Consider the following 15,076-nt stretch of genomic DNA (forward strand, 5'->3'; position numbering starts at 1 on the left):
CTACCAGTTTGATACACACTTCTGAATATTATTAAGGTCCGAACGACTTTATCCAATATTAGCTGTAATAAAATGATCAAAAATGGTTAAAAAATTAGATAACAAGTTCAAACACGCTTCTAAAAATGAAAGAGGCAAAAAGTTGGCCAATTTTTATTTTCTAGTGTCAACACAAAGGGAAAACATTCAAACTCCACACAACTGCCTGCCTGAGGCGAGATTCGAACCTAGGACCTCTCGACTGTGAGACTGCTGTCCTGTTATTAATCGTTGGTCTGATTCTTATCATCATTATTGCTGTTGGTGCAAAACGTCTCAGTAGGATGCAACCACAATAATAGATTGTTAAATCATGGTTAGATGCTATTCAAAGTGGAGCTTGTTGATTTAATGATTGTATTGTGCGGCTCGAAATGACGCCGAAGCGTTGCCAGGTGATATAAGCCGACGCCCTGCGCACAGACAGCTGCAGTTGACACTCGTGTCCCCCCCACACCCTCCCCCGTCCCACATAAGTACAGCACACGCAGTCAGGTGTCATGGAGCACAACATGTCATCGCTTTTCGCGTGGGTTCACATACACTACTTCGGACAAAGCAATAACACTACTATTGAGTCATGAATCGGCCATGCAAGTGGGGCTTCTCGGCCAAGCAAATGGGCTTGGAGGAGGAGGGCTTCTTCATCGACTACGGCGAGGAGGAAATAGTCGATTACCAAGACCCCGGTCAGCTTGTGGTCGCTTTGAAACAAAAGGAGGAAGAGGTTATTTTGGCTGCCCAGCTGGGGAACGCGTTGCTCTTGGAAAACCGTCAACTCAAAGAGCAGAGCGACAAACTGCATGAGAAGTACGCAGATAAACTGGAGGTAAGTTTTTTTTTTTTTAATTAAACAAAAGGTTTGTCTAGAGTTTTGTGTTTTTGGAGCGCAGTGGGCGGGAAATACAAGTTAAGTGCTCTCTGGCAAGCTGGCTTTCTGTGTATGGAGAACGCGTCATATAGGCTAGACTACTTCAGTTAACGTGATTCCGCAGATACCCCCCGCCCCAATTTTAATTTTTTTTTACTCACACTGGTATCCAATATGTATAAAATACGCCTATATATTATCTATAACGCTGCAAAAATAAATAAAGTATACAACTTGTATGTTTACTGTACATTTTGAGCTTTAAATCCACCAATGAATCACAATTCGTTTTTGCCATATCGGCACAATTGTAGATGAATTAAACTGTACAACATTTTCAATGGTAAGTCTCTTACATACAGTACTGTGAACTGTGCCATCGCGACACATGCACGCACAGTACGATGGGGTAGATGCCACGGACTTTCGACTTCCGGGTTTTTCACATCAGCGCCGTTTGAGGCCGCGTTCCAACACTCGCACCCACACCCCTGCGCCCCCCAACCGCGGCGCTCCTGCTCATCGGCGGGAGGGCGTCTCGGCTATCTGAAATGTTTCGGACACTGAGACAGACACTACACACTCGTAGCCTCGCACCCGTCGACGGGAACGCGCAACCGAGGGGCACAAAAACGGAAGGGCAAGTACTGGGACATGGCCCACACGTTGCAAACCAGAAACGGAAACAAAGTTGATTGGCGAAAACCCGGAAGTCGGAAGTCCCGCCTCCGACGTGGCATATAGTGCATTTGAGGTTCAAAAGCGAAAACGCCTGACGTCTGTTTATTCGTGTGGTCATGGGAAGTGTTTACGTTACTGGAGTGGGGAATTACTATTATTATTTTTTTAATGAGGAACATTTAATTGCAACATCAACAATAATGTTGGTATGTCTGTCCTCTGAACTCATGAGAGATATTTGGCATTCGCATGCCGTAGCAGAAAGTTTGCTCAAGAATGGGCATGGTGGTGCTTTTGGACTGGTCAATTGAATTCATCAGTAGTGACTCAAGACTAGCTGTTTTTTGGCATTTAAGAATGAGTTTACATGTTTATGATTCATGTGTTTTTTTCCCCTCCCCCCCCAATCAGGAGCTGGAACAGAGCAATCATGAGCTACGCTTGAAGCTGGAAAACTGCCAGTCTCAGTGGAAGAGTCAGGTGGGCGACCTTGAGAGGGATACGAGGGAGTTGACTGCTCAGGTGCAGCGACTCACTCAGGCCTTGTGCCAGGCTGAGAGGGACAAGGCACAAGCTCAGATGGCTTACAGTGAGAACACACAGCAACTGAAGGAAAAACTCAATGCTGTGAGTCCAATCGCACATCACACATACACAGGCCTGGCTGTGTGTGAGAATAATTGGTTTGTGTCTATGCGAGAGGCCCTCAAGGTGATCATTTAACAACAGACTCAAGCTCCAAAGCAGATAAGGCAAGCACTGACCCAGTCCACCCCACACATTGACACTGTGTTCTTTATAAGCCTCTCGGGTATCAGCCTGACACACAAGGCCACGCACACAGCCCTCAGTTTTTGTGCTCTCACACAGTAAAGCAATGTGTGTTTTTATTTAAACAGCAGAGAGAGATTAAAAGCTCATTCTATTCTAGTGGGATACAGATTGTCTGTTTTAATGAAAAAGAAAGAAAAAAGAAAAAAATTGCACATATTTAAGGAATAAACAGGTAAATCTCTTATTCACGAGCAATCTCCCATCCATGTATTAACCAGATCCAATACAATAACAGGAGATATAGAGGCAACTACGCTTTTGTTTTGATTTGTGCCATGTTCCACTTTATCCCAAAACCCTTCACAAAGTTTTATGGTTTTTCAAACCAATGGTAAATGCCCAAAAAACAAACACTGATGAAATGATGTCCTTCTTTGCGGAGATGATAGGGAGAGAAAACAGAAAATTCAAAGTATTTTTGATACTTTACAGTTAGGCATGTAACGATTCACTCAAGCCCGATTCAATAAAATTTTCGATTTGATTAAAACATTTTTTTATACAAAATTATTCATTTGACAACCAAAATATGTTTTTATTTTAACTTCTACATTTTGTTCTTTTTACAGACATTAACTTTTTGTAACTAAATTTTTTTTTAAACTTAAAAAATGAACTAATAATATTGACTGTTTAACTATATTTTTATCTTGTTATAATATTCTGCCCTTGCAACACGTTCTCAGCTCAGAATAGAAAACTGCCATTAATTTAAATTTTTACGGAAAATGTTATATTGCTTTTTTTTTCTAACTGTCTGTCATTTATCAAAAGTATTATTGGTATCTGTATCGGCGACTACTCGTTTGAGTACTCGTAATGGCATCGGTCTGAAAAAAAGTGGTATTAAACATCCCTAATATAAAATATATGTGTTTTGGCAAGACTTTATTATACAGTACTGTAGCTCATTTTGGTACACAGTGTTGTTCTTTAGCTATTTTTGTTTCTCCTGCAATCATTTGACCGAATGGAAAATTATTCTCGTCAGCAGCCGAGTCATCATCATTTGTGGTCAGTCAAACATTAATAGTTAGGAGCTAAGGAAGCAGTGTTTACTGCGAGGATAATCAAAACGGTGACGTATTTCAGGACTTCTTATCTACCTGATATACTAAGAAGATGATTAGACTTTGTGTTCCTAAGAAGGAATTGTAAAATTGTTCAAGCGTATTTCCCTAGATGTAGAGATGTACATCACACTTGGCGTATGTTTAAAGAGAATTTCCTTGTGCAGGAGAAAAAGAGCAGCTATTTAGTTCCTGCTCAGTTAAAAAAGAATCCAAAACAACACTCCCCTCCCATGTGTCAAGGTCCACAAAATAACAGACTGCGAATGTGAACGTCATGTCTTTCCATCCAAGGGCTTACACTGGAGTCCAGAGCCCCTTGAAGTGCAGGAAAAAGCCAATTTAGATAAAAACCTAGGCTGTTGAAGGCAAAGGAATTGGAGGAACTGTTTTCTTTGGCTTCAGCTATGTTGTAAAAGTGAAAGTGTGGAGAGGAGCGCTAATGTCGAATGACATCTCTTTACCCGACCTGGTGTTGGGTGCTTCTTCTGGGAATTTGGTGAGTAGTCAGTGTAATAATTTTGTGTGTACTGTGGGGAAAAAAATAAATAATTTAATATTAACAGCATAAACTAAAAAGGTTGGAAATTTGTGTTGGATGTTTTGGTTGTGTTGGTCACTGTAGCACAAAAGTACACCAAAGCTTTTCCACAAGTCTTCATGTTTTCAGGCCACTCTGCTCTGTTATACACAACTGTATCAAATATATTGGCATGAAGTAGAGAAATAATCAGCCAAACGGCTTTCTGTTGTTTACAAGAGGGGATTTTTGTTCTGTGCAGACCACTTGAGTGGATTTGTGTTGCTCGTGTAGAGGGAGCAGCAAAACAGATGTGAACAGGAAAGTTTTGCTATACTGTTGAGGAAATATTTGCATGAAAACAATGCGATAGATAGTCGTTCAAGTGTTGAGTTTGCAGTAAGATACGGGAGGGAGTTTACCCACGGTTTTATTCACTGTTCTTCTACCTGCGGCAACATAAGAAGCCGTCAGATAATATTCGGATGCTCCTGTCTTTGCTGGCTTTTGCTTAAATAACCTTCAAGTGATTATTAAAGGATTTTTCATTTTTTTTTGCTATATTCTCAACTTGACAAAGTGGATACTGTATGTACATTGCAAGTTGCAACCTAGAATATTATAAATGACCCTGAGACAAACAATTGTTTAATGACAAGATGAAAATATTGATACATTTCATTTTTTCATGGTGTTAACCATTTGCTTAACTTAAGAATATTGGGTGACTTTGCAAAAGAAGTAACAGAACACAGTACAGTACACTCTGATATTGGCACACTAAGCGAAACTGGAGCAGTCTAATCTCATAGTTATGTTTCATTTGAAGTTTGTACTGTTTTTGCTGGTGAACCAAACATGAATGACCAATTATTTTTTTATTACTCTAATAAATTATTAACTTTATTGCATAAGTATGCAATGCAGCAGTTTCTAGGATGCTTGCTTATGAAGTTGGCAGGGCACACAAGCACATAAATAGTCAATGGACAGTTAAATTAGGGCAGTGGTGTACAAAGTATGGCCTGGGGACCGTTTGCGGCATTAGTGGCCACGCATGCACGCACGCACGCACGCACGCACACACGCACGCACGCACGCACACACACACACACACACACACACACACACACACACACACACACACACACACAAAACAATGTTTCATTTATTTAATATTTTTCCTAATGCAGTTCATTTTTTTTGCAATTTTTTATTTTATTTTTAATTAATAAAAAAACAACTTTATTTCAAACATTTAAAATGACAAAAAAACAAAAGGGTATTATTTCACAATTGTGTAAAAAAACAACAACAACAACAACAACAACAAAAGGAAACATTTAAACAAGCTATTTCCACAAAACAAGTATGAAATATAACTTTTTGTTCTCCATAAATAATAATAATGACTACCAAAGAAACCTATTTACAAAAGAAAATAATTACTGTTCGAAATGGAATAGGATGAAGCAACTGCTTATCTAGTCCTATCCCGATTTTACCTCACTTATTAGCGTGATGGTCCAGTTGCTATTTCCTGCAAATAGTTGTGGTCCATTTATTGCTTGACATCGTTGATCTTAGGATGCATTATGATGATACATTTACAAACCTGGACTAAAACTGTGACGGTGTAAAATCTGGCTTTGCAAAATCTTGGCATCCAATCTTGGACAGACTGCAGTTCAACAAATCCTTAGCTTTGGATTTCTCTCGTACAGTATAAAAATAAATATATCAGCTGAGTACAGTAATCTCTTTGCAACCAAGCATCCTAGAAAGGAAAATACAATATGCTGAGAGGTATAAATCGTTCATTTGCTGTTTTTCTTTCTGGATTCAAAGAGCAAACAGCCCATCATCCCGGGGGAAAGCTATCCAATCATCCATTTTGTGCCCTCCCCGAGGGACTTTGCTGTAGCTTGGCTTGTCATCTGCCCTATACTGTAGCTCCTCTTGTGGACCTGGGACGGCCTGGGGCTAGTGGGGCCATATGAGGGGATATCATCTCAGTCTTTGTGTGTCTAACAAATAGAGCATTCTCCTTCCACTTGTGTCTCTGCTTATTCTCAGCGGGTCGCTGCCTCTATTGTGAGAGGGGTCTGTGTTGATGAGACCAGCCGGTAATTAAGTCATCTCCAGGAATCAGGCTTCATCTTCTTCATTGTGTGCTGCAAGCACTAGCTTTTTTCTTTTGTTCATTATTGTGCTCTATTTTACCACACACGCACACTCGCGCCTGTCTCACTTCCTATTTCCATGCCTTCAGACACGTACACTCAAGCTGTCTCCTTTCAGCTTCCTGGTGCGCAACATTTGAACCGTCTGTCACTGACAAGACCGCATAGCACACTCTCATCTTGTATTATTTGGCCATTATGGGACCTGACAGCGACCCTTCAAACTGCTGAGTAAGGAGAACGACGGCTCCCAGACTTGAGGAGTGCGTTGAAGAGGGGTCAAAGGGTTGTTGTTTATTTGGGCTTTGGCCTGTTACAGTAGCACCGCAAAGGGGTTAATTGATATATATATATTTTTTTTAAACCTATTACACTATTACACTGTGTTGTTTTTTGTTGTTGCTCCTTAACATTTTTTTTTCTCACCACATCTCATCTCCATCTTTAGACATACCACATACTTTTATTTTTAACTACATAGAGGTATTGTTCTTTTGTTCCTGCAGTGGGGAAATCAGTGTGTTTCATGCAACTTAAACATTAGGGAACAACATGAGATCTCTATTGTGTTGTGGAATGCAAGCATATACACAATGCACTAGGAGCTGGGGAAAAAAAAATACTATTTTAAAAATGTATATTAGATTTATTAAAGTTACAGGGCTCTGACACTGAGAAGAATAACCCAACATATTATTCCCAGATTTTCAAAGCAGAATAATATACATTATCTATTAACATACTACTTTTGCACCTAGATGGATAAATTGTGTGACTACCTGAATACATACAATCACGGTGTTAAAAGGTGATTTTTTTTCTATAATTTTTGGTCAATAGCAGGTCTTGAATCTTAGGCCCCCCTGGCCTCAAAGCCCCCACTGCCGACCTCAAATGAGATTTAGAAGCTCGCATATAGATAGACATACTGGCTACATTCTCTTTTTTTATTTTGGAGATTGTGGCCTCAATCCTATTAAACATCATGCCCCTGGCAGATTTTGGATCTAAAGTCAACAAATTACATTTTGTGCTTGTCTTTTGCATCCCTGCCTTTATGTTCCAAATGTAAAAATAAACAAGTAATAAAAAAAAATACCCACGTGATATCATCTACATTAAATATTATTTACTGTATGCAGGCCATGGAGGTGGAGAGGGTCATGTCCAGCGAGCTGCAGACGCTTAAACAAGATCTGAAGAAAAACACAAACCACAATAGGCCTCAGGATGAGGAGGTGATCAGCGCCATGAGAGAGCAGGTAAGCAAACGTTGTATATCAGACCAAACTTCAATAAAAATGAGTTGTAATTGAAATATTGGTTTCATGAAGACTATTTTAGCACATAATGTGCATCAATGAATGGGGTACAAAAAGCACTGGACTCAACATAAATTTATTTATTAATTTTTTATTAATATGCTAAAATGAAATTGGAGGTGTTGGATTAATGCAATTATAAATCTTGTGATTCCTTATCAGCCATGAAAGTGTATTAAATGTGATGCGATGCGTTAAGGTAATAATATAAACATCTGACTTGGGGCACATTTTCAAGTTCAGAATTATAACACTCCAGATTTGGATTTAAAAGAATCTTGAGCACACGAAATATGACACCCTTAGTGCTAAAAATAACTGTCAGGGGTCATATGTAGGAATATCTCTGAATATTTTTACGGGTATGTGTCCAGGTTTTGCGCCTCACGCAAAGGGAACAGGCACTGGAGGAGCGTTTGGAGAAGGTTTGCCAGGAGAATGTTGAGCTGAGAGCCAATTTAGGCTCTTTGAACACACGCCTGGCTATGCACGACCAGCTCAACCAACAACATAACCAACGGGTAGGCACGCACGTGCAGTCGTGCACATGTTTAATGGTGACTGGCTGAAGACACTCATGCAATTACACTACAAGACAATTAAAGGCATACCACTCTTCCCAGGTGTGTTTCATCCAAATTGTATTTCCATCTAGCACATTGCGTTTGACTTCCAATAAGAAAAGGAATTTAAACTCGTCGACTGGGCTGCTGATGCTTCAGTGAGATTTTGAAAAGTGTTACCACGACTGACGAGATTTACAAGTTCTTACTGCGACTTTCCCCCTGCAGGTCTGGATTCCACACCCTAATCAAGTTTCACGTTTACTGAAAGTAGGAATCTGGCAATTTCTGTTTTACTGGAAAAAAAAAGATTCAAATGGCCTTGGGTCTAGAAATCTGACTTTATCACATCCATCTTAAATTTTAACAGTGGTAGAATTCAGATAGTAAAGGAATAAAAACATCTTCTCAATTGAGAAAATGTTGCTGTAGTTTCTATTTTTACAAGCTTGCGTCACTTTTGCGTTCCTGTCATCTAAAGTAAACCGCAGTAGCTGCTGCCTCATTACACTGTTTGGGTTGTGTGTGTGTGTTTTTTAATAGATTTTTTTTCTGAAACTTTGCATTTTTATTTACAACAATTGTTTATTGCCAGTTCCTTTTAAACGGGTAATTGTGTATTGAAATAGTCAGTCGATAATTACTTCATGTTGCTGGCATGTCATTTTGGCCTCACGTGTGTTTTTTTTTTTGTTCGATTTTTTTTTTGTCAGCTTGCTGAAGCTTTACAGGAGCTGGAGGTGGCACGAGGTCGCTCACAGCATCTTCAAGCACAGGTGGAGGAGCTCGAAGAACAGGTGTCCCTTCAAGAATCCAAGAACCTTGGCGATGCGTCCCTGCTTTCCGAGTTGGACATGGCTGACCTAGGATTCAGTAAGGAAGAGGTACCAAAAAATCCAATATTATACATTATAGATATCATAGATTGTCAGAACAATTGGAACAATTACCGGCAGATTCCTCCTTCGTCGCTTCACTCAAGTTATTTTCTTTCTTGGTAGCCAAAATGAACAATCTCTCAGGTGAATTAAAGTTTGAAACCTTGCCAGTATTAAATATGATCTCTTATGTTGAGAGCGGAATTTATCCAGATAATTAACATTCCAGTGGCTTCTGTGCTCTGCAGTGATGTTTGCAACCATTTGATATTCCGGAGGGCAATACCTATTTAGATTAGTTTATCAGATTCATCTGCCTCTGCCCATTCTACATCTCTGTTAATAATATTTTGAAATATACACCAAAGTTCTACAAAAAACTCTTATGTGTTTATGGCTTCAACATGCTCCTGAAAGACATTTTACCTGACAAAACCCTCCAATCACAATCAATCATTGCTGGCACTGAGACAAAACTTCAAAATTTATTTAAAAAATATTTTTGCCCCCCCCCCCCCCCAAAAAAAAAGCTTTTGGTCAGTCGACATGTGTGGGTGTCATGTTTTAAAAGTTTTTCCAAATAATAGACCTAAGTGTTGACTTGCTCCCTTTGATGATGTAATGTTAATGGTTGAACAAATATGTTGTTTTTGGGGTATCCTGAAAAATGAGGATTTTGGAGCTTTTGGCCCAATGTCAGTGCCTTACCACAGTAAAATATGATGTAACTGTAATTATGAGTCATTCAATAGGTTTCCTGTTTGTCAGCCACATTGTTGAAGTGTTTCCTTGTTCCCTGGACCCTCCAGCACGTGTGCACGTCACATGTTTGCCACCTTATCATAACATTTGTAATTATCAAAGCTGACACTAACGATTATTTTAATAATTGATTAAGTTGTTTCTTATTTTTGCTGATTAATCGATGAATCAGATCTATAATGAAAAAAAAAATCAGTCCCTTTACTATCACCACCATCTGGCAAAAGTATCCTGAAAGAGTTTACCCAATGACAATTTGTTTTTGGGTAAATATATTGATAAAATACAGGTGCATCTCAATAAAAAGTTATTTTATTTCTGTGGTTCAATTCCTGTAATTGTTCAGTCACTTGACTTCCACGCAGGTAGTGAGGGTTCAATTTCCACTCAGTGGTGATGTGATTGTGAGCATGAAAGGTTGTCTCTGTCTAGATGTTCCCCGTGATAGCTAATGTAGTGACTTCAACATATGCGTTTCCCTATTTTAATTGAACTAGAAAAATCAATACAAAATTTACATAGTATTGTAATTTAGATGTACCTGATAACATGCTTTGAGAATTACTGTCAACATATTGTGCCTTTTCTCCTTTTAAATGTAGCTTTTAGAAGAAATGGGGTTGATCCTTCAGTTACTGAGGCCACTGGCCCAGAAAAGCGCAACATGTGTGGACACAGACCAAGAGGAGAATCTAAAGGGCGTTCTGCACCAACTGAAGACCGTGGCCCAAAGTCTAACGCAGGCGTCTGGAGCACAGGTGACACAACACATAACATTTACTATTTGATCTGATGCGGTGGAAACTCTCTAAAACCAGAATGCAACCAAAGAGTTACTTAATATGTCATAGGGTTAATTATACTTCTGTAGCAACTTTTCATAGGTGAAAGTTGTGACCTATGCTCCAAATCACTTCTCATGAATAAATCTTGAACTGAACTGAAGGTCAGTGTTGGATTTGTTTTGCAGTGCTTCGCTTGTAAAACATTAAATGCTTGAGGCGCATATGTAACATAACTTATCTTCAAGTTATGCCAAGTTAAGTCTTCTATTGTTTCTGCAGTTTAGTATTAACAGTGATAAAAATTTTGTTTTATATTCTTAGATCATTAAAAATGTCTGTCTTATGTGGGATTTTTTTTTTTGTTGAAAGCAGAACATCAGAAATAAACCAGCGCTGCTGAACAAACACATTAAAACAAAGAAAAGCACATTGTAAATGTTTCCATGTTGAGGTCAGTGTTACACATTACAAGTCGCAAAAAGATAACCTCACACACTTTTCAAAGTGAGCCAAGTATACCTGTAGACACAGCAACTTTCTTGTCACTGAAGGTGCTGCGGCCTTATGTAATAAGACATTACAGTACATGTGCAAAGTCTCTTTGTCCTGTTCATCCTACAAATGTTGGCTAATCATTACAACTGATAGATGAAATGCTTTTCTAAGCCTTCCTTGAATGTGGTTGAGCTTGTACTACCTGTAACAATCATCCCTGTAACTAAATATGTCATCCTGGTCCATTGTATAAAAAAAAACGTCAGAATCTTTTCTGGGGGAAAGTTTGGAACAAATATATTGCTGCCATTCGATCTCTTGGTTCTTCCTGTATGCTCCAGGAGCTGCAACATGCTTTGTTGTCTGGTTGAGTGATCAGTGTGAGAATTTGAGCGCAGTGTGTGGATTAAGAGATCAAGTGACGCAGTGCTGCTGGGGGGGGTTCTTTATGAGAGGTCTCATCTGGGTGCTCTCATTTCATTATTTTTCTACGTCATAGACACGTAGTACAATTGTACTGCACAGAAGTTGGATGTCTGAGCTGGATTCTTTAAAAAGGCATTATCTTTTATCCAAACAAACAACAACAAACGCTGTGCCCTGCTAAATGCAGTGTGAAAAGGGCTGCTTACTTAATGGATTCACATCTATATATAGATTGGAGTAAACAGCGCTATTATAGCAATGACAACTTGATATGTATACCTATCAAGTTGTCATTGTCTATAATAGCGCTGTCTTTCAGTAAAATTACACCAAATAAAACGATAAAGCACTGAACAATTTTTTCCCCCTCCAGAAGTTGCAGCTGCAGCAGGAGAATGCTGCAGTGAGGCAGAAGCTGCAGAACATCAAAGAGCAGGCCGAAGTCGTCCAGCAAGCCATCCGCGACCGAGATGAAGCCATTGCCAAGTCAGTCATCCTTAATGCTAAATCTTCTTAAAACCAGTATCATATTTTTACTGGGTGTCCGCTTATCCTTAGAAAGCCTTAAAAAGTCCTAAATGAGTTTTCCCCAAATGAAGGCCTTATTATCCCATGTGATCTCAGTTAATCCTTTAATCAACTATTCACAGGTCTTCCTAATGCCACAAACATCATTGACAACGTTGCTATATTTTCACTGCACAAGCCTTGAAAGAAAGTGAAGAATGTGTAATGAGTTTGCAATCACTCTAAAATGCATCATGCCTATTTTGAATAATATGCAGTACAAAAAGTATCATTGCAACTTTTAAGACTATTATTATATAACATTGAGCCCATTACACTCTAATTAAAGAATTAGACGTCTTAAATCAGATTGTCCTGAAAAGGTCTTAAAAAGTATAATGTTTTGGTTCCTCAAGCCCACAGATATTATGTAGATACAAAAACCAGGGTGGCCAAACCTTTTTCAACGCAAGATGAACTCACCCGCGCACACTCGCATAGACGCGCACCCACGTATGCCAATCTGCATGATGACAAGCAAAAGTTATAACAGACCCTAACATGAATGGAACAGAAACAGAAACCAGATGCAAGACATGTAGATTAGTGAGCTTGAAAAAAGTAAATCACTGCCTACCCAGTGGGAAACTTGACACCGTGAGGTGGAGGCAGGGACACGCTTTTGTAGTGTGTAAAGACATTTTTGCAAAAACAACCCTATTGTAGATCACGTGTACCATTTTAAAATGATGCTCCAGATTCCCTTCTTTGCCATTGAATGAGACTGATAGGGTGGCAGGCTGTAGTGTACTCTAACACAAAATCTCTCTCTCTCTTTCTCTCTCTCGATCGATATAGATATAGATATAGATATGGTAATACAGTAATAGCACACAAAAAAAACTCCCCCCGCCCTCGTGCCCCTCACAGTCGACTTTGGTCCAAACAGTTTCTTTAGAACTCACAAGTAAAGTGTCTCTATACTGAATGATTTTCCATACATCCTGATTTGTTGCAGGAAAACCCTGATGGAGGCGGAGTTGGTCCGGAGTAAAAACGAAATGATGTCTCTGAACAACCAGTTATTAGACGCTATTCAACGTAAACTGGAGCTTTCACAGGAATTGGAGGCTTGGCAGGTAAGGTGTCCATTTCTGTTCTCACATGGATTCTTTGAGGCTCTTTGCACTCACAACTGTAACACATTTGTTCGACCACATTGCAACGGTGTTTTGGAGTCTGAAAACGTACATTTACATTATACTACTGTGATGAACAGAGTCACATGACGTACTCATGTCAAACTCTAAAAGCCCTACAGGAGCTGATGAAAGGGATGATTCATAGTATTGTGTATGCTTGTAGTGTTTCTCTACATTGCCATCTTGTGGTCCAGCATTCATATTACAGCTTTCCCAGTCTTTTTGCTTATCTGTGTGTACAGCGATCATGTCGAGAAACCACTCAACCCCATCTTTATTCATATAGCGCTCTCACAGACAAACATGTCATAAGCTAGGTTTTTATATTCACTGAAAGTATGTGGTAATCTCATTTATGTAACAATTCACATGAAGGTGAAGGTTGAAGGTGAATGAATATCATTTTATTGTTACCTCACTATCAGTGTCATATACAGTAGTTTAATATTGGACTAGCTATCTATTTAGCTGTTTAGCTATCCTTCTACCTACGGAACAGAACATTCATCGTCACATGGATCGACATAAAAGCAATACATTATAATGTATTTACAATTTAGGCATTTCACACTTGTTTTTATATTAGCCTATATGTGCATTGAAAGTGTCATGTGACCCTTTCAGGCTCATCGTTTTTGCTAAGTCAAAATTGATAAATGACATCACATTATAAAATGTCAGCCTCTGATTTGCGAATTCACATTTTGAAGCCTAGCTGAGTGCCTTAAACAACTATCACAACGTAGCCACACCTTTGTTTAGAGTTTTCAGTTTTGTCTTGTTTACAGTGATTGAAATATTACAATATAATATTACTTTTAAATACAATTAGATAGACTTACTGTAAAAACAAAAACAAAAACGATTTCAAATCTTCGCGATTCCTCAGGATGACATCCAGATCGTCATCAACCAGCAGCTGAGGTCGCAGCAGCAGTCGGAGCATCCTCCAAAGAAGATCACCTCACAAGGAATGTCATTCTTCCGCAAGTCCAGCAGGACCACTTTCCCTTGGAGTGTAGATGCAAATCCCGACAAGGCCCAGTCCCCGTGGCGGGAATGGTTGAGACGAGGCAAAGGGGCATCGTATAGCACGTAAATAACTCTAGGGGCTTTGGGCTACCTGCTGATTGCTCAGGAGAATCAGTAAAAAGTAATGGGCGATGGCTGTTTGATGAAAAGCAGCCATGAAGACACTTGTGATCAAATGAGCAACAAAGCACATTTCAAGTAAAGCTTCCTTCTACTGTGACCAACCCTGGAACAAGTTTAGTTGTTTTTTTCCTCACAGTGGTTTTGCATAAGTTTGTAAATATTGTTTATTTTTGAAATATTGATGATTTTGTAAATGTCTGCATTGTTTCTTTATAAGGTATATTTCAGAGCGGCAGCTGGGGTTTTGCTGTTATGAATTAAAAAAAAAAAAAAAGGAAGACCAGGCAATAACAACTGAACAATCCATTTGTATTGCCATTATTTTTTTTTTTACTTCTCAAGTTAGATGTAAAAGTTACATTTTCTTCTCGCAAAAGAGGGAGATTCTCAGAGAATTAGAATAAGAACCCTCTTACTGATGCACCATTTATTTTGTGTTTCTGTGAAAATATTTAACACATTTGCAGAAGTCAATCTTTTTGTTTACCAATAACCATTCCATGTTCCATCGTGGCATTGTTTATTTGAAAATGTGACTACATTTAGAATGAGTTCTAATTGTCATAGCTAATAAACCTTTCTAGCGTTTCTTCATAATGAGAGATGTTTTGTGGAAAGTATTTTTCCTTTATGCCATAATAATAAAAAAAAAATCAATAAGTACACTAACTTTATTATCTCGTCAGATTGTGCTGACGTCATCCTATATACCGCTCACAGCCACAAGGGAGCATCTTTGCATTGCATATGGGATTGCAATGATGCGCTTTAATGTCTAAACTC

At 38.9% G+C, this 15,076-nt stretch overlaps 1 protein-coding gene across 2 annotated transcripts; it reads left to right on the forward strand.

The window, feature by feature from the left end:
* Positions 1-516: 516 nt before the first annotated feature.
* On the forward strand, positions 517-14,895 carry LOC147170974 (BICD family-like cargo adapter 1). 2 transcript variants are annotated; one of them, XM_086080845.1, is made up of 9 exons: positions 517-868; positions 2,003-2,218; positions 7,341-7,460; positions 7,895-8,041; positions 8,797-8,967; positions 10,326-10,481; positions 11,803-11,915; positions 12,955-13,075; positions 14,028-14,895. In XM_086080845.1, exons 1-9 carry the CDS (start codon positions 620-622, stop codon positions 14,235-14,237), a joined length of 1,503 nt encoding a protein of 500 aa, XP_085936971.1. In that variant the 5' UTR covers positions 517-619; the 3' UTR covers positions 14,238-14,895. The 2 variants fall into 2 exon arrangements, with proteins under 2 accessions (XP_085936971.1, XP_085936972.1); XM_086080846.1 differs by lacking the exon at positions 517-868 and adding an exon at positions 1,649-1,797.
* Positions 14,896-15,076: the final 181 nt, after the last annotated feature.

Source organism: Leptonotus elevatus, chromosome 7, assembly GCF_054856555.1.
Source record: "Leptonotus elevatus isolate MCC_2025b chromosome 7, RoL_Lele_1.0, whole genome shotgun sequence".
NCBI lineage: Eukaryota > Metazoa > Chordata > Actinopteri > Syngnathiformes > Syngnathidae > Leptonotus > Leptonotus elevatus.